Source organism: Lithobates pipiens, unplaced genomic scaffold, assembly GCF_037356315.1.
Source record: "Lithobates pipiens isolate NorthernLeopardFrog02 unplaced genomic scaffold, aLitPip1_a1.2 Scaffold_1, whole genome shotgun sequence".
Lineage (NCBI taxonomy): Eukaryota > Metazoa > Chordata > Amphibia > Anura > Ranidae > Lithobates > Lithobates pipiens.
In genome coordinates this window covers 157,338,951-157,359,315 of record NW_027507685.1, presented here as the reverse complement: position 1 = coordinate 157,359,315, position 20,365 = coordinate 157,338,951, and the positions used below count along the sequence as shown (strand labels likewise).

General features: G+C 43.9%; 1 protein-coding gene across 3 annotated transcripts in view; it reads left to right on the top strand.

Annotated features, from left to right (window-relative positions):
- Window positions 1-20,365, top strand: part of COL27A1 (collagen type XXVII alpha 1 chain) — a 752,882-nt gene that overhangs the window by 487,610 nt on the left and 244,907 nt on the right. For all 3 annotated transcript variants that reach the window (XM_077478787.1, XM_077478785.1, XM_077478786.1), the window contains exons 29-33: window positions 822-875; window positions 8,358-8,402; window positions 8,485-8,529; window positions 8,605-8,658; window positions 18,793-18,846. In XM_077478787.1, coding sequence (XP_077334913.1) covers window positions 822-875; window positions 8,358-8,402; window positions 8,485-8,529; window positions 8,605-8,658; window positions 18,793-18,846 — 252 coding nt within the window. The remainder of the gene's footprint in view (window positions 1-821; window positions 876-8,357; window positions 8,403-8,484; window positions 8,530-8,604; window positions 8,659-18,792; window positions 18,847-20,365) is intronic.

Genomic DNA, 20,365 nt, shown 5'->3' with positions numbered 1-20,365 from the left:
CTCCTTCTTTCCAACATTGGTGGCCATCTATAGTCCTGTTAAACATCCTTGCACTAATGGCCAATGACCGTTCTATTTACTCCCCCCAAATTTGCAGTCAGTGGTGGTATTATGTACCACCCTCAGTATTGGCAGTATGGCAGTATTATTTAAACCTACTTGACCTAAACAAGGATGTAACTCTTGCAGTACAGGGGCAGTCCCATGGCAAAGGAGCAAATTTTCTTTCCCCGGATTTGGGCTTTTAAGAAAGGAATGTTTCAGCATCACTAGTAATTTTATATCCCAGCACTCCTTTTCTAATCTGAAAAACTCTGTAATCCAGTTTCTATGGGCACTGCAGCCACTTTCTTTGCACAGCTGTAGCTTTTTTTTATCATACTGGTCACCTGTTCATAAAGAGATTAATCAGAAGCCAGTGTTGTCTTCACCTTAGCTAACTCTGTGACCCCTCTGCCAATCAATCATAGACATTTCTGACTCAGTTCAGCTCCGAGACGTGATGCTGATCAGGAAGAAATGTGAAGCACAATCCTCGGTTAGTGGGAATGCAGTGATCGGGGGCCGGCTTCAGGATGAGAGTAAAAGGACACAGCTGTTTGTTTTCCTGAAAGTTTTTTTTTTCACCCCTCTCCAAGCAGGCTGAGGGGAAAGGAAGGGAGGAGGGGGGGGGGGGGGTTAAGCGACTGGGCTACAAGTGGGAGGATAGCAGGACAAGGGGGCTTTTGACTTGGGCCCTCTGCAAGAGCAGCATTGAATAGCACACGGGAGACACCTGCTGCTTGTTTTTCATATTGCAACTAACCTCTCCTCTTTTTCAGGGTGCCAGAGGCCCTGATGGACCAACAGGAGGACCTGGGCACCCAGGTACCAAGGTAAGTGCCCTTTAAGGTGTCAGCTCCTTTATTCTAAATTTACATTGCAGGCAGCTGATTTGAGATCCCGGTATCTGACTTCACAAGTTTCTGTCCATTCATGTGGTTAACCCTTCCATTCCCTGCATGAGCAGCCTCTAATGTGTTACTGGTACTGTGCTTATTCCCCCCCCCCTCCTTTTTTTCTTTTTATAAACCACTCTTCATCTCAGTCATGATATTGGTGTAGGTGAATTAGAACCCCCAGCATGCTCTGTTACCTGTCTGTTGGCATAGCCTTCCAGTAATAGTACCACATGCTGCTTAGTCTTAAATTGAACATTCCTGTCATAGGCACAGAGGCCTCTCATGGTGAATAATAAGTCTTGCAGCACCCTTTTCCCTTTAGAACAAGGACCCGTTCACACAGATAAAGCTGCCTGCCAGCAAAAAAAAGACTGCATGTTTATTTCATTAGCCTTAAAAACTAAAAAAAAAGTAGTGTAAAAAAGTCTTTCCATTCATGGGTCTGAGCTGACATCCCAGTATTGTACCATGATAAACAACTTTAGCAGCTACATTTGTGCATGTGTTTGTGTTGATTCTGATATTGGAATTCAAAGGGATGTGACAATAATACCTTAGACTGCTCAACATCCTCCTCTGTAGTCTTTTAACCATAGATTCAAAATTATCAGTAAAGCAACAGCTATACTACAGTATAAGAGAATAGCTGTGTGTGTGTATGTATGTGTGTGCGTGTGTGTGTGTGTGTGTATATATATATATATATATATATTTAATTTCTATAACCCAGATAAATTTATTGAATAATGAAAACAACCACAGCATCCATATCAGCTGTTCTCCCCCGTACCCCCCCCCCCCCCCCACCTGAGTTTACAGTCTACACATACAGGTTTTGGGTGCAAGTTGATCACTAGTTTTTGTTGTTTTTTTTTAAGGTATTTTTTTGGAAGGTGCACTTTCCTAAAAATGAGTGAAGTAGAAAAGGTCTGCTTGCTATATTGATGTATTAAATCCCACTGCATATCCTGACTGCTCTAGATGAGCAGTAGCCTTTGAAGTCATCCCACATAGGATAAATCTCCTGAGTACCTGTATTTAGGTTCCCAGCTGTATGTAGACTTCTGGGGATGATGGCATTTACAAATCTAGGTTGAAGTTTGGTATTTTGTACCCTATTGAGTATTTCATGGAGTCAGCCACAAGTTCACAGAACGGTAGATTGCACAAAACCGTTGCCTATTTAATTTTACAAAGAAATAAATATTTTATGCGTAATCGATTTTACATGACTAATACTAAAAAGGATTACAAATGAATTCAAAGCAACAAAAACTAAATACAGTACAAAACACAAATCACAAACAACAAAACGAAGCAGATAATAAAAGCAATCGGCTTAAAGAAAGTCATTTTGGAAATTCTGTTTAAAAATATTAAAGTGTAACTAAACCCAAGGCAAAAACTTTTTGCCTAGGATTTAATAGTAATCTAATACCTACTTTTGTATTTATATATCTTTTTAATCAGTTGATATACCTAGTTTGTTTCAGTTCTTTAAAGTATATGCGGCTCTTGTTATGGCTCTTCCTTCAGTGGCTGCCTCTTTCTGCACCTGCATCCTAAGTGTGGATGGATGTCCCATAATGATGATGTTGCAACAGCTGCCCCTCATGTTTCCTCTAGGGATGGGGACTGAACGTGCAGGCGTTGTTAAATCAGCCTGCAATCCAAAACAGAAGTGAGCAGCCTAGGGTGACAACACTGTTCTTTTGTAGATACAGTGCAGTGAGTTTTGTCACCCTACGACAGGAAGTGTATCTAGATCAGTATTTTATACTATACAGTTGGTAATTTCAATAACATTTATTACAAAAGATCCTCCAGCATAGCAGTTGTTAAATAAGATTACGGGCCTGATTTATAATGGAGAGAGGATATCGATATCTGCTCTCTGTTATACTCCCCTTTGCAAATTGTACCCTTTTATTTTAAGACCCATTGTTAAAATTTGGGTGACAGTATGTTGCCTCTATTGACCTACAGAATTCCCTCCTGATTAATGCAGTAGTGAGAGTCCCATGATTGGAGGAGAGTTGGTTATGTCCCTTTGACATGTCACATGACCAACTTTCATCAGAACTTTTTGTATTCTGTGAAAGGCCAATGGGATAGGGGGCAGAAGAACTATAATGGTGTTGGAATCTACTGAGACCTGCAGCTCTCATGTCCAAAGCAGTATAGCAGAAGCTGTTGTATCTGTCATTAAGTACAGAGCAGCTATGCTGCCATGTTTTACACCTGAGCAGAGGAAACCTTTACACAACACAACTTGGCAAAATCTCTGTGCTTGGAATTCTTCTTTAATCCAAGCTAGAAGCCTAGAAATATGCTTCTGCTGACAACAGAAAAAATAAATCTCAAATGTTTCCAGCCATAATTTTATTTATTTTTGATACCTGGCCTCCTGAGTTTTGTCTCCCCCGTTTATACAGGGTACTCCTCAAATGAGCCATCTTCTGAAACACAAGAATAAACTTAATTCAAACTTAAGCTAAAGTGGAACTCCAGCCCAAACATTTTTTTTTCATTTTGTGTTAGGTTTTTAAAGCTCTTTGTGTCTCTAGTTTTCATGTATGCACTCAAGTTTTCTCCCCAATGACAGGGTGACAGAGAAACATGAAGTGATGGTAAATCTCTGCATAGAAGACACGGACATAAAATAGCAACTTGACAGAGCACAGAAACGTTTTGGCTGGAGTACAGCTTTAATGTGGCTATGTGAATTTTACAGAATGAAAAAAAAAATGTAATCTAAGCTTGAGTTCATCCATTCTAACTGTGGAGGAGAAAGCTGATGTGATCACCAAACATCCAGCTCATGTTTGCTGTGTTGTTTCAGTTGGGATTTGTTCCTATGTATTAGTTATGTAGACAGACCGTGTCCAGAGTTGACAGAGCATGTGACTTTTTATGAGCACAACAGGCTGCACAGTTGTTGTGTCGTCATCATTAATCATTTAATCACTTAAAGGAACGGGGATCATCTAATTTTGAACCAAACTTTTCTTTTTCTTTTAATTTATGTATTTTTTGTTATCGGTAGATTGGAGAAGAGATTGGTCACTGCTTGGCCTTCACACCTGGCAAGCAGAACCATGCCGTTATTCCTTTAGCTAGCAGCATTGTTTATACAGTTGGGCAAAAAAGTATTTAGTCAGTCACCAATTGTGCAACTTCTCCCCCTTAAAAAATGAGAGAGGCCTGTAATTGTCATCATATGTATACCTCAACTACGGGAGACAAAATGTGGAAACAAATCCAGACAATCGCATTGTCTGATTTGGAAAGACTTTATTTGCAAATTATGTTACGTTGGTCCCAGTTCTCTGCAGGTCATTCACTAGGTCCCCCCGTGTGGTTCTGGGATTTTTGCTCTCTGTTCTTGTGATCATTTTGACCCCACGGGGTGAGATCTTGCCTGGAGTCACAGATCGAGGGAGATTATCAGTGGCCTTGTATGTCTTCCATTTTCTAATTATTGCTCTCAGTTGATTTCTTCACACCAAGCTGCTTGCCTATTGCAGATTCAGTCCTCCCAGCCTAGTGCAGGTCTACAATTTAGTTTCTGGTGTCCTTCGACAGCTCTTTGGTCTTCACCATAGTGGAGTTTGGAGTGTGACTGTTTGAGGTTGTAGACAGGTGTCTTTTATACTGATAACAAGTTCAAACAGGTGCCATTAATACAGGTAGTGAGTGGAGAACAGAGGAGCCTCTTAAAGAAGAAGATACAGGGCTGTGAGAGCCAGAAGTCTTGCTTGTTTGTAGGTGATCAAAAATGTATTTTCCACCATAATTTGCAAATAAATTCTTTCAAAAATCAATGTGATTGTCTGTCTGGATTTGTTTCCCCATTTTGTCTCTCATAGCTGAGGTATACCTATGATGACAATTACAGGCCTCTCTCATCTTTTTAAGTGGGAGAACTTGCACAATTGGAGGCTGACTAAATACTTTTTTGCCCCACTGTATATACCCAAACAATTCACCAACTAAAAAGTGAGTGAGTCAGCTCTAATTGACATAAGATGGTATCTGTATATAATATATGCTGAAATAACAATAAAATAAATAAAAATAATGCAGACTACTTAAGTCCAACTAGTCTATGAATAGGTAAGAATAACAATGTGACTCAGATCAATGGGGGGGAGGCAGTAGGTGGTGACTGGACAGGATACATACAAGCTGGCAGCTCCTTGTTGAGGTTTGGGATTCCCTCAGAAACAGAGATAAAAAGAAGAAAAACAGTGTGCCAGGTCAGTGTAAGTAAAACCAACAATACTTTATTCCAATATCCACTTACATCCAAGAAGCTTGCAAACTGCATGTAGCAGTGCTGTGGTATTGTGTGTGATGATCCAGGAAGGTAGACAGGGTAGACTGGAGGGCTGCTGTGAGTGTCCTGACTTGCTGGTAAAGTCAGCTGAGATGGACAGTGTTGGCAAACTCCAAAAGACTCCCACCCCCGAATAGCTGAAGATGGACACACCCGATGAAGGAACCACCATCTACACTAGATGGGACCTGCCACATAAGAGAGTAGTGATGACCTCAGGCTTTTTTACCGCATGGTCCACATGCAGAGCCTGCCAGGAAGTCAACTCAGCGCTGCGCTAATCACAGGCAGTGAGACATTGCCTGATCTCTGTAGCCGCGCATTGGGGCAATGTCTCACTGCCTGTGGTTAGTGCAGCGCTGTGCCGACTTCCTGGTGGGCTCTGCACATGGAAAATGCGAACCCGCCTGAGCTCATCCTTACAAGAGAGCAGAAACCTGGCGACGTCACCGGCTCTCACATATCTCTAGGAGTAGCAGCAAACACAGGACACACAAGGTGTTGGGGGGCATAGACGTGGTGTATCTGGATTTTACAAACAGCTGTGCACGTTTCCCTGAGTGAATGTAGTCCATTATCCTTTTTTTTTCTCAACTCCAGAAGGCAGAAGTCTGAGAAGAAAAAAATCTGAGACCTGAGTGGAGGGAGTAGACCATTATTGTCCATTACTCCCTCCACTCAGGTCTCAGATTTTTTTCTTCTCAGACTTCTGCCTTCTGGAGTTGAGAAAAAAAATCTTTGATCTGTGTGTTTTAGACAGCCATAGAGGAGAGAGCACTGCAGAGAAACAGGTACAACCTATGTAATAGGATTTTTTTTTATCTCTGTATATTACCAAAGGCAATTTACTTCACTTGGGTATATGTAAAGTTTACAACCACTTTAGGAAGAATACATGCAGACTTCATGATGGCTAAGTAAATGTGTGTGAAATTTGACCAATTACTTTTTTTATAAATAGACTCCTCGATGTTTAAGAGTCATACAGCAAAAAAAACCTGAGGAGTTTCTAACTTTCCCCCACTTTAGCTAAAAGGTTTGGCTGGAGTCCTACTTTAAAGAGACACTGGCCATTTAGTGCAAAGTGACCGTGATTGCTGAAAGCCCACCTCCCCAGTATCTTATGCACCAATACGCTCTCCTTTGCCACCTTCCCACTTTGTTGGTACAATTCCACTTTAAATAGTGTTTGTTTTTGAAGCAAGTCTGCTTGATCAAGTTGCTTCAGTTACAACTCGTAGGTTTATTTGTTTATCTGCTGCATATCATTTAATTTAACTCCTCTGCTACAAAAGCAGTGTTTCATGATTCTGCAAACAGCGTCAGAGATCCCCTCCAATTCTCTGGGCTTCTTTCAAGAAGAATTAAACAATTTTGAGGTTGAAGTATTTCCGCATTCCTCCTTCAGCACTGTGAAAGAATTGGGCATTGTGGAGCAGCTCCTGTGACCTGTGTAAGGATACAACCAATCGGAATGCTTGCTGACCATTGCAAGGGGCACCTGTTAAAAGAAAGTTCTGTTGGCTATTCTGAGTTAATTGGTCACTTTCCACAGGCTGAATTATAATGCAATTGCTAGAGCCTACATAGCACAAAACTTTTTCTATGTGCAATGGTCAAGTTTGACATTCTGATGAGGATATGATGCTGGGAAATCATATTATCCATGACAAAGCAGATAATCCGGACCCTGATTGCAGGAGGGGTTGGGGGGGAACGTTACCAGCCTTCCTGTTCCCACAGAGGTGTTGTTCTTTGTCATTGATTTGTTAAGCCACCCGCAGACAGTCTGTGTATGCAGTGATGCTTTCAGGCAGACAAAGCAATGCTGGGGGCATGCAGTGTGTCCACTGTAACAATCACCTCTGACCTGCAGAACACAAACTGACTGCTTTATTTTAACTGCATCAGTAATTTGTCCCCATCCCACAGGGGCCGTATTGCCTTCCTCCCACAAAACCATTGTGAAGGTCATCCATTTTCTTTAGCTGAGCTCTTCAAATATTTGGGTATACTGGGAGATTTACTCACTTTATTCTTTAAGCAGTAAATGTATACCATTCCATACAAGTGTGTGCCTGTTTGTGTTTTAGCATATAAGAGGCTTAGAGACTACTCAATAATAATCTGGTGGAATGAATAGCCAGTGGGACATTGACATAACATGTATCTATATATTCTTTTGAAAATAATCTATTTAAAAATACATTTTTAAGACCAAAGTCCAAAATGAAAGTGATACATGCATTCCATCAAAAACCTGGGGGAAAAGCATAGCAACTGTTTGCTTCTCAAAATGCAACCTGCCTGGTTGTCATTCAGATTAGTATTGCCTGCTTCCTGCAGCTATTCTTTCCCCATTATTAAAATACCATGCCTTGTTCTGTGTCGAGGCAGCCATCTTGGTAGAGGAGCAGGACTTTGCATCCTCATGTCAAAGCCTAATGATGAGAGGTGGAGGAAGCACAGGGCCACAGAATAGATGAGGCAGAAAGAGGGGGATCCTTGCACTTGCAGTACAGGTCCTTAAATACAGCTTCCTCTGTAGCAGGGAGAACAGTGAGCAGCACAGTCATGATATCACCAAATTCCATATGTTCTGAGACTTGCAGTGAGAGGCAACAGTGCCTTAGATCCTAGACTGCCAATATACAGCTATAAGGCTGTAGACACAGGAGTACTCAGGCACAGGAAGTGTACCAATATTTTTTTTTTAAAAGGCAATCAAGATAAAATTTAGATTTTTCAGGTTACTGCTTAGAATTGACATTTTTAGATTTTCCCCAAAAAGATAACAATTCTTCACAGTTCATGTCCACTTTATAAATTTTCCTGTAGTTCCACAGTCATTGCATGGGCTCAGTGCAAATTACCTTCTGTTTACATCACATTTTCTATGAAACAGCAGGATGTTCTTAGATGGACAAGGCTCTGAAACTGTACTGTCCAGTAATTTGTTTTTTTTTGGTATAGTAGCAGTTGTGTCAGAAACCGTGCCATTGTACAAAATAGGCTGTATTACCCAGAGTAGAAGTTGATTTTCTCATTATTGCGTTAATGAAGTTATGTGTTTACAGGGACCTCATGGAGTGCAGGGCAAGGAAGGACTGGTTGGTCAACAGGTACGTAGACACATTATACATCTGAAATAATCATGGACAGATAGTATATTGGCTACGTCATTTACATGCTGTTTGTAAACAGGGCAAGTTGGGAGAAAGAGGACCTGTTGGCCCACGTGGTTTTCCAGTAAGTAAAGTTACATCACTTTCTGTTTGGATCTTTTCTTTTGCTGTAGTTGATGTACAATTTATAATTTTACAGGGAATTCCAGGACCATCTGGCTCAACTGGGGAAAAAGGAATTCCAGGGAATCCAGTAAGTATCATTAATAACAATACTTAAAGTAGTTCTGAATTTTAAACCACATTTAAGTACAAAACACCCTGTACATTAGTAAGCATCACCCCAATTTCCAAACATTTAAAGAGTAACGAAGGGTGGTACAAAGAGTATGGGGAATAAATATCAGTTTTACATCTGAATGTCATACTTTCAGCAGTCATAAATAGCATTGGAAATTTGTAAATGCCACATAATCCATCCTATACTTCTTATTCTCTGTTAAAATGCCATGTGCATTGTATTTTTCCTAGAATACACAAAGCTTGCCTATCACTTCTCCCATTCTATCCCGATAACCAAATATTTAAAATATACATGTACCTTTGCCATATCTCTACTGAGAGACGCCTGTAAACTGCCATTGCTGATATCCTTTTGAAAATGTTAGTTGCCTGGCTGTTTTTGGCTTCACTGCTGGAATAAACATTTGGAATAAATATTCAGAAAGAGCCAGAAATCCTGATACTTGTTTTGGATCAGTCATAGATCATAGATCTATGACTGATACTTTTGGATCAGCATAGATGACAAAGAATCCACATAAAAGTTAGAAAACTGGCATTTTCAGAAGTAAAGCTCAACAGTGACAGGACATATTCTTCTGTCAATATGAGTCGCCTCTACTAGAAATCTTCAATTACTGATACAGCTGGTAAAATAAGTATTGAACACGGCACCATTTTCCTAGGTAAATATATTTCTAAAAGTGCTTTTTTTTTTAAAAAAAAAAATTTTTTATATAAATTATTTATTTAAGATGAACATGCAGAAATACAGACTACGCTAGTACATATCACAATAAGGCAGACCGTCCCCCCAAATCCCACAAATAGATAACCCTGAAAAGAGGGGATCTCCGCTATCAGAGGGGAATCATAACGCGTATTAATGGAACAGGAATCCTGTATGACCATTTTTACGGCAAATGCCATTGTAGGTTTTGAGGGGAAGAAAAAAGATTTGAGCCCGTAAGTGACCGGCTCAAAAAAGGCATAGCATATTAGTGCTGATAACCTAGGCAGTACAAGAGAAGAGAGAGAAGATGAGACAGGGAGCATAGAGAAGGGGAAACAAAAAAAAAAGGGGGGGGGATGGAAGGGGGTTGAAGGGGGAGCTGGTACCATCCCCCAGTCGCAGCCACCCCCCTTTGGGTCCTCCCAGAGACAACCCCCCCCAAGGGTGCCGAGCCACCAGCTGTCCGTAATCAGAGTAGTAGAATTCATGCCAGTGGAACCATTTTTTGGAAAATTTCTCATGTAGGCCTTTCTCTGTTGCCACTAACTCCTCCATTACATGTATGTCTGCCACTTTTTTCAACCAACCCGCCACCGATGGAGGCTGCGCCTGTTTCCAATTCAAAGGGATGCAGCTCTTTGCCGCAGTGATTAAGAACGGCAGTATGGATCCTGTCTACTACCTGCTTCTCCGCCAATTGTATTTCCAATTCACGCTCCCACCTGGAAATATAGGGAGGACTATACTCCGTGGGCGGCTATATCAATAGTTGATATGTCAGGGATATTGCATGTCTTAATGGTGTCTGATCCAGGCACAGTGATTCAAAGGGGGTCATAGGCGGCCGGGGAGGGCAATGAGCCAATGAAGTGGGACAGCTGGACCTTTTGCCAGAAAGAGAGCCCAGTCAGGGCCGGATCATCCATTATTTTTCTCCACTGTCCATTAGTGAAGAAATTTCGCTCCTGTGACCTCTCAATCTGTTTCAAAGCCAGGAATCTAGGATCACTGAGACCCGGAGTGAAAGCCATGTTGCCCACTACCGGGATGAGTGGGGATGGGGGCGGCGCAACCGACAAGTCTTGGAAAACCTTCCAAGCTGTCTGTATTGTCACCCCCACCGTGGGGTGGTCTGAAATCCATTTTGGCAAGAGCTTCTGGCACCAGGGCAACAATTTGAGGTGGGCCCCCGTTAGGGATTGTTCTATTTTCACCCATTGTTTCAGGGAGCCGTGGCGGCACCAATCTAGTATGCAGGTTAAATGGCATGCCGTGTGGTAGAGATTGGCGTCCGGCAGGGCCAAGCCTTCCTTCAGCTTTGGGAGCTACAGAACTGTTTGGGTTAGCTGTGGTGGTTTCCGACCCCACACAAAATGAACCAACACACTGTTCACCGCTTTTAGGAAGGAGGTTTGCACCTGTATAGGTAGTGCTTGGAAGTGATACAACAGTCTAGTCAGGATATACATTTTTACTATGCTGCAGTGACCGAACCAGGAGAACAGCCCATGTTGCCGCTCCTGTAGATCTTTTTGGCTGTTAGAAGAAGAGAGAAGTTGAGGAGGAAGAGAGCCTCCATCTTGCCTGACAACAGGATCCCCAGGTATTTAATGTGGGTAGCCGCCCATTTAAAAGGTCTAACTGGAGCAACGCAGCTAGGGATGGAGGCAAAGAGACAGCAAGCGCTTCCGATATTTGGTAGTTAATATGAAACAAGGACAATGCCTTGTATATATTCAGTTCTTCAAGCAAGTTTGGGATAGAAACAAGGGGATTAGTCAGGAAGAGCATATCATCTGCGAATGCCATAATTTTGTGGGGACAGTGTGGCATCGAGGAGAGGGCCCGTGATATTTGGGCTGTCCCTGATGAGGCGCAAGAAGGGTTCAAGAGTAAGAACGAATATCAGGGGTGATAAGGGACACCCTTGTCTTGTCCCATTTGCTATCCCAAATGGAGAAGAGAGGTGACCGTTGACCTTGACCTGGGCCGATGGACCAGAATAGATAGCTTATACCCAATTCATCATACGCTCATTCAAGCCTATACACCGGAGGGTTTCAAACAGGAAAGACCAGCTCACCCTGTTGAACGCCTTTTCGGCATCCGTCAAGAGGAGCAGTAGTGGGGTTTATCGCGTCTGTGAAGCATGGATAATATTCATTGCTTTTGTTGTATTGTCACATGCCTCTCTTGTAGGGACAAATCCGACTTGGTCGGAGTGGATCAGTTGTCGTATCAGGTCAATTAGGTGCATAAATACAATTTTTGTAAAACTCTTGATCTACATTTAGTAATGAGATCGGCCGATAATTTTGGCAAAGTAAAGGGTCCTTGCCCTCTTTCGGGATCACTGTAATGTGTGCTCTTAATACGTCTCCTGGGAGGGGTGTCCCTTCTGCCACATTATATGCTGAGAGAAAATGTGGAATCAATAGGTCCCCGAAGGTCCTGTAGTAAAGACGGGAATAACCATCCGGGGCCGATGCCTTGCCTAATTGCATGTGCGCCATTGCCATGGCCTCCTCATCTGCCGAGATAGGTTTTTCTAATTGGGACAACTCCACCTCCGAAAGACCGGGAGGCCAGACCTTTGCAGGTATTCTCGGATTTTCCTCCGCTCTGAGGATTTTTCCTTCTCGAATGTTGGGAATGGGAGATTATACAGAGCTGTATAATACTCCCGGAACAGTTTAGCGATACCTTCAGTAGTGTGGACTTTGTTGTTGGTGTCGTCAGGAAGTTCAGTAACGTGTGAGCTCTCAGGGCCGAGCTAGCATTTTCCCGCATTTGTTGCTGTTTTCATAAAATGATCGGCGACATTTAGATATCACCACCTTGGCCCTAAACAGGGCCAGGGAGCAGAGCTGGTTCCGCAAGGCCATCAATTCAAGGAGGGTTTGGGAGGCTAAAGACTGTTTATGGGCTGTTTCTAGGGATCTTTTTCCAAAATGTCTACAATACGCTTTGAGCGCTCTTTCTTATTTGTGATCCTATTTTGATCAGAAGGCCTCTGATGTAGCTTTTGTGTGTCTCCCACACTATTGTCGGGGCAACCTCAGGGCCCACATTCATGGAAAAGAACTGTCTCTTCAGCCACCTCAGACATCTGGATCAGTGAGTCATTAAAGCGGAGCTTCCGCTCATTGGAACCCCCCCCCCTCCGGCGCTACAATTGGCACCTTTCAAGGGGGAGGGGGGTGCAGGTACCTGTACAGTACAGGTATCTGCACCCACTTCCGGCATAGATATCTGCAGTAGCTACGCCCCTTTCCGAAGGTCCTCCGCTGTCTGCTGGGAAACGCACGAAATCCCAGAGACAGCGAGGACCATCCTTATTGCGCAGCGCGACTCGCGCATGCGCAGTAGGGAACCGGGAAATGAAGCCGCAAGGCAGCACCCGAGAGACGATCGAGAGATCGGCTTCGGGTGCCGACATCGCGGGCACGCTGGGCGGGTAAGTGTCATTATTTTAAAAGTTTGTAGCTGCTGGCTTTTTTTTTAAAAAACGGCGGACTCCCGCTTTAAGCTTCCATGTCCACGGATTCACTGCGGGCTGGAGCAAGTCGATAGCTACAAAAACTGGGGCATGGTCCGAAAAAGTAATAGAACCAATCGAGGCTGAGGTGACCTTAGACAAGAGCGCTTGTGGCAGCATGAACCGATCAATTCTGGTATAGGAATTATGAGGATGCAAATGGAATGTATAGTCCCAATTATTTGGATAAAGAATCTGCCACACATCCACCAAGTGGAACGCATAGAAGTTCTTTTTAAGGTGCTTCAGTGTTGCGTAAGAGATCCGAGATGTGCTCCTGGTAGAGTCCAAAGACAGGTCCACAACAAAGTTCATGTCGCCACCCAAAATCACCGCTCCTTCAGGGAAGTCATCCAGTTTAGACATAACTGATTCCAGAAAGGAGATCTGGTTGGAATTGGGGAGATATAGGTTGACCAGGGTAATCGGAGATCCCCCAAGTGTCCCCTTAACAAAGAGAGCTCTTCCTTCTGCATCATCCCACCGATCCTTAATCTGCCATGGGGTAGAGCCTCGGATCAAGATACTCACACCCCTTGACTTAGAGTCAGAGGAGCAGCCGTGGTACACTGTCGGGAAAAGGTGGTCATGGAGTCTTGGTGTTTTATCTACACCGAAGTGGGTCTCTTGAAGGAAACACACTTGGGCCTTCATATGTTTTAGATTAGCTAGCACTATGGAACGCCTCTCAGGGGTATTCAGTCCCTTCACATTGATGGAAACAAGGCAAACAGGCTCCGTTTTACCTGTAGGCATGACTGCGACTGGAGGATGCAAAAGAGAAAAGAAAAAAAAAGGGAGGTGGAAGAGGAGGGGGAGGGCGGAAAGGGTACGAAGACTAGAGAGTAAAAAGAAAAGACAAGGAAGAAGTGACTGTGAACTAGAGAAAGCAAGTGAAAAGGGGATAAAGATAGTCAGAAGAGAAAGAAAAAGGGGGGAGAACAAGAAAGGAAGACTAATACGCCTTGGGCGTAGGAGAGACCTAGTCTCACGGCACCCCTGTAACCCTTAAACAAAGGTCACTGAATGGGTGCAACCCTATGTGGGGAAACTGGTTGAACACAACAGGGGTCGGAGGCTCCCTATCCCAACCTATCCAATGGATTGCGAAGAGCTAAGCACTTCACAAAGCCCTTTTATATCTAAATAACAGTTAAACAGCTGAATAAAAAGATATCAACAAAATATACAACCCATAACAGAAAGCTTCTTTTTTTTTTTGTTTTTTAAGTTCAGCAGGAGTACAAAAGACACATCATTATTAAGAACCAAACTGTGGTGTTCCTGTCCCCTGCACCAGTTGAGAGATGGAGAGGAGCTACCTAAAGAGTGGGGCCGGCCTGCTCAGTCCGCCTGGAGTGGTTCCCGCAAAGGGGATCTCCCACGGCTAGTCAGGTATGACACGCTCTGTGTCAAGCTAACTCCTCCCCTCTGATAGTCCCAATGGGATGCATGGTTTAAGGCCACAGAAGCATCCTTATGACTCAGGCGTCCCAATGAAAGCTGTGTATAAGGGTATATGCTCCCTTCCTGTGGGAACATGACCCAAAATCTCGAGGGGGGGGCACGAGAACCAGGGGCGGAGAAACAAAAAAAGGGGGGAGACCAAGGGGTAGGGGATGGGGAGAGGGTGGGTGGGGGAGGCGGAAGAATGGGGGTGGGAAGGTAGAGGAGAAAGGAAGAGGGGAAGGCTAAGGGTAAGAAGGGGAGGGGAGGGGAGATGAGAGGGAGGGGAAAGGAGGAGGGAAGCGAAGCGGAGTGGAGAGGATGTGGGGAAGGGAAGAGAGGAAAGGAGGGGCCTGGATACCCAGCCCTGAACATGGCCCCTCACAATAGCGCTGCACCTCTAGAACCAAATGCATTACTCCTTCAACAGACCCCCACCCCCATGAGCATACAATTATCAGAGAGCATTTCATGGCCGGCAGCCCACCCCCAGCATAGACAATATGAGTCCCACAGCTCTGCGGCATCAAACACCCACTCCCTCCCCTCCCAACCCGAAGTCCAAAGTCAGAGATCTCTATGTGGGTTAGTGTTGCTGTATTCTTGCAGAGAAGCTGGCAGTAACTCACATGCATGTCTGTGGGGTGCATATACTGCTCTGTCCCGGGATGGAGGGGAGGGGCAGCACCAGACAATCCCTGCAGGAGCAAGGCCCGCAACAACTCACACACGGGAAAGGGGGGGGGGGGCGCCCAGGACTCCCAGTATGAAGCCAACGGGCTTCTTCTCTGTGTGGCTCAGAGTCTCAGTCCACAGCAGGCGACCCAATATAAATGTCAGCTCATGTGTGGGACCCTGGCACAAAAACACTCAAGGTAGTGACTTCCGAAGATTACATTTCAGGCTCTTGTGCTCCCACCGGTGGCGGCTGGCCTCCCCTTCTTCTGGAAGACCAACGAGGCAAGCCGGTCTGGATGCCCGAGGTGCAGAGTGCGGTTCCCTGGTGGGTAGTGGCTGCAGCCAGTCTGGTATGGGGACAGGCTTCATGTCCAGGAAGTTGAACAGGTCCGGTAGATCAGCATGGTTGGCGAATGGTAAACGAGAAACCACCCTTACGAACTGTTAGCTGTAGTGGGAAACCCCAGCGGTATGGTAGTGCAGCCTGCCGCAGCCGCTTGAGCAGGGGCTTAAGCATAGCCCTCCTCTGCAGCGTTGCTCTCGACACATCCGGGAAGATCGATATGAGAGCTCCGTCAAACTCAATTTGCTCTCTAGTCCAAGCGGCCCGAAGTACCTGATCTTTTTGGGAGTAATGGTGGAGACGACATATCGCATCTCTGGGTAGGTCAGGATCTTGCGATCTAGGCCTAAGTGCGCAGTGCACCCAATCAAACTCCATATTTGTAGGAGGATCAGGGCTCAGGGCCCACTGGAGGATCGCCAGTACTGTTTCCTGGAGGTTTTCGGGTCCAGTCGCCTCGGGCAGCCCCCAGATCTGGAGATTGTTGCGGTGGCTGCGTATTTCGAAATCCTCGGCCTGGAGCTGCAGTTCTGCTATCCACTCCTGGAATGCTGCCTGGCTTTTCTCCAGTTGGGTAACCCGGATCCCTAGAGTGCTCACCTCCGATTCCTCCTTACTAATGCGGTCGTCTAATGAGTAGACCTCGGAGCAGAGCCGTGGAAGTCCCAGCGATGTTATTCCTCCATTTTCATCATCAGGGCCTCCATGTCGGCTTTTGTGGGGAGTGCCCGCAACAGGGTCCTGATGTCTGCGTCGGCCTGCAGTGACACCGTGGAGGCCTCTGATCCACTCGAGCTGCTGGGCAGGGGTGCCAGAAGAGAGGGAATTTTCTCCAGCGAGTCCAGACCATGATTCCTAGAGGCGGGCATGGATATAGTAGGGATGTCCACCAGTCCTCTCCTGCCACATTTCGCTGCGGAGTGATCGATGCCACTTGGCTCACTCTAATTGAGCCCCTGGTTCTCTGTCGTCTCCGGTAGGTCATTTCAAGCCACAATTTGCGTCATAAGTTTATTTCAGCCGTGTTAAGCTGGTCAGGAGTCGGGTGCTCTAGCAATGAGCGTCTTCACTCCTCCATGTCCAAGCCACGCCCCCCTCTAAAAGTGCTATTGACATGATATTTTCACCTCATGTCGGTAACAGCCCATGCAATCCATACATACACACAAATAAAAAATAAAAATAAATAAAGTTGTATGTAATAAAATGGACGACACATTCAAAAGTATTGAACATGCTAACTGAAATTTAATACTTCGTACAAAATTCTTTGTTGGTAATGACAGCTTCAGGATGTCTCCTGTATGGAGAAACTAGCGCATGCATTGCTCAGGTGTGATTTTGGCCCATTCTTCCACACAGACCATCTTCAAATCTTGGCTGTTCCGTGAGCCTCTTCTACGAACTCTGATCTTTCGTTCTTTCCATAGATTTTCTATTTGATCCAAGTCAGAGGCTTGGCTGGACCATTTAACAGCTTTATTTTTTTTCTTTGAAACCAATTAAGAGTTGCCTTGGCCTTGGGTTTGGGGTCATTTTCTTGCTGAAATCTCCATCCTTGTTTCAACTTCATCATCCTGGTAGATGGCAGCAGATTTTTATCAAGAATGTCTTGGTACATTTTTCCATTCATCCTTCCTTCAATGCAAGGAAGTTTGCCAGTACCGTGTGCTGAAAAACAGCTCCACACCATGATGTTCCCACCTCCAAACTTCACTGTTGATATGGTGTTTTTGGGGTTATGTGCAGTGCCATTTGACCTCAAACATGATGTGTATTGTGGCATCCAAAGAATTACATTTTGGTCTCATCTGACTCGCCTATATTCTCCCAGTATTTCACAGGCTTGAGTGTATTACTTATTGTTTTCTTTGAAACAATTGAACCTGCTAATTCCAGGTCTTTCTGAAGATCTCCTCAAGTGATCCTTGGCTTGTGGACAACTCTTCTGATAACTCTTTTGACTTCTTTGTCAGAAATCTTGTGAGGAGCACCTGGTTGTGGCCGGTTTATGGTGAAATGTTCTTTCCACGTCTGGATTATAACCTCAACAGTGCTCACTGGAACATTCAGAAGTTTAGAAATCCTTCTGCAACCAATGCCATCAGGTATATGGTATGAGGTCTTGAGAGAGCTCTTTGATTTTACCCATCATGAGATGTTTCTTGCATGACACCTTGGTAATGAGACACCTTTTTATAGGCCAACAGTTGAGACTGAACCACATGATATTAATTTGCACTGACAAGGGGCAGGATTGCTTTCTAATTACTGATTTCATGTTATGTCTTGGCTTTCCATGCCTTTTTTTCCCTGTGTCATTCCATTTTATTAAACATAACTTAATTTCTGTACTTCGTTTTGGTGTCTTTGTATGTACAGATTGCATGGGGTGTCACTGACGTGGTGAAAATTTCATGTCGGTAGCACCTTTTAGAAATAAATTTACCTAGAAAAATGGTGTCATGTTCAATAATTATTTTACCCGCTGTATAATCGGATAAAATTAAAGTGGCGCTAAAGGCAGAATCACTTTTTCTTCAGTAGGACTTCACCCACAAGCTCCCTCACCTACATCTTCTCCCTGGCTTCTTTCAGGCCTTCGGCCATCCTGATTGGCCAGCGACTAATAACTTTTTGAATACTAAATGACTGTTACCTTAAATAGACATGAGACCGTTCCAAAATGTGAAAATATATGAACAGGCCACTGTTCAGGTGAGTGGATTGGATCACTTGAGAGCCAGGCTGTTGCTTTGTGTGAGAGAGCCACAGTCTGACTCTGTTATGTGCAGTCAACAAAGTAAAATTGCCTCATATGTATTACTGTATAAGCAGAATGACTACATTACATTAATATATAGCAAGGGTTTAATTTTGGTTTGAAGGTTTAAAGCGGTTCTCCACCCTAAAGTGGAAGTTCCGCTAATCTGATCCCTCCCCCCCTCTGGTGCCACAATCGGCACCTTTCAGGGGGGAGGCGGGTGCGGTTACTTGGATAATCCAGGTATCTGCACCCACTTCCAGGACAGACCGCCGCAGACTCCCGCAGATGCCCCCCCTTGTGTTCTGGGAAACGCACAGTTCCCAGGACACAGCGGGGACCAGAAGAGACGCGCAGCGCGACTCGCGCATGCGCAGTAGGGAACCGGGCAGTGAAGCCGCAACGCTTCACTTCCCGATTCCCTGACAGAGGATGGCGGCGGGGGCAGCAGAGAGACGAGCGATCGCTCGTCATCTGCCGCCGACATCGCTGGACCCTGGGACAGGTAAGTGTCAATTTTTTTAGGTGCAGAACCGCTTTAAGGGAAATTAAGAAATTATATCCTTTTTAATGTAAATGAATGTTAATATTTTACCATTTTAGGGGCCACCTGGACCTGCAGGACCTGTTGGGGCTATGGGAGAAATTGGACATAAGGTATTTATACAGTAAACTCAGAGGCAGCATTTGGAAGCAAACTTTTTGTAATCAGCCCCTATTGTTTGTTACATTAATCACCAATGTATGAGTTAGGAGTCACACAACAAATTAACATTTAATGTTGCTGCTTTATGTGTATTCACTGTAGGGTAACAGCTGAACTAGGGAATTTCCTCTTAATATTCTCTTGGGACTAGTTTGATTAGCATCAGTTCTAAATGAGCACAATGTTTACAACTGTATATAATATGATATTGGGCCAAGTAGTATCATCTTCTTTGTACACACACAAAATGCTGACCTGCTCTGCTCCAGAGTATTTTTTCAGCCCTCATATCTAAACATCTGAACATTAAAAACAAATGTTAAAATCATTATAAACTCGTTACAGTTTGTGTACCCAGCCCACAAAGTAATTTGGGGTTTAGAAATGACATTTTTGGCTTCATGATTTGGCTACAAAGTAAGTTTTAGTGAACTTTAATCTTATCTTTTAAAAACTATAGGATGGGAGCTAGGTATGATGAACTGGGCAGAACTGGGTCTAAGCGTGGGGACAGAATATATCATCTTTTTTTTTTTTTTCATATATATATATATATATATATATATATATATATATATATATATATATATATATATATATATATATATATATATATATATATATATTATTTCACTCTTTAGCAAAACATATAGTACATTACAACAGAAAATATCCTGCAAAACAGACGGAACAATAACAGTCATATAGTACATAACAATGAGAACAATATAAAAATGTAATGCACATCAGTAACAGAGTCATCTTATCCATCTCTTGGAACATTAGAGATCTGATCACATGGAAAACATCAGTGCAAAACAAAGCTCCTGGAACACATTATTCCTAACAAATATCACTCGTATGTAAGCGGGGGTCCGATCAGGTCAGGCTTAAGCCAAGAGAACGTTTTTAACCTGAGTGTTTTTAACCTATATGACAATCAGGAAGGATGCAAGAGAAAAGGGAAGGGAGGAAAGGGGGGGGGGGGGGGTTGTAAGTGGGACAAAGACTTTGGCCCATCAAGAAAGCCAAAGGTAGCTGATCTTTACTGAAATGGAGCCAGTGCGGCCTGAGATGCATAGTCCCGCATATTTTGAAAGTCATGCCAGTTAATACCACATTGTACAGAATTGTTCCTCTTTACATTTTCATACATTTCACATTTCTTCGTCTGGCATGTGATGACATCACATCCCGGGTGAAGGGGTCTTGCTTGACTCCGAAACATTGTTTGTGATGTAATCATATGACAATAAATGCGTTTGGACTCAACTTGAAGATCCGTGGTGTGCTGGCAAATATTGACGCTGTGTCATGCAAAATCCAGTCTCCAGCTGGTGGTTGCTGCAGCACCCAGTATCTTAAAGCCTTTTTCAGGAAGGTGTGCGATGGGTTCATATGGATGGTTATCTCTGATTTAAAGCAATATGCAAAACTGCCAGATGAAATTAAAATCTTTGCAAAGAAGTA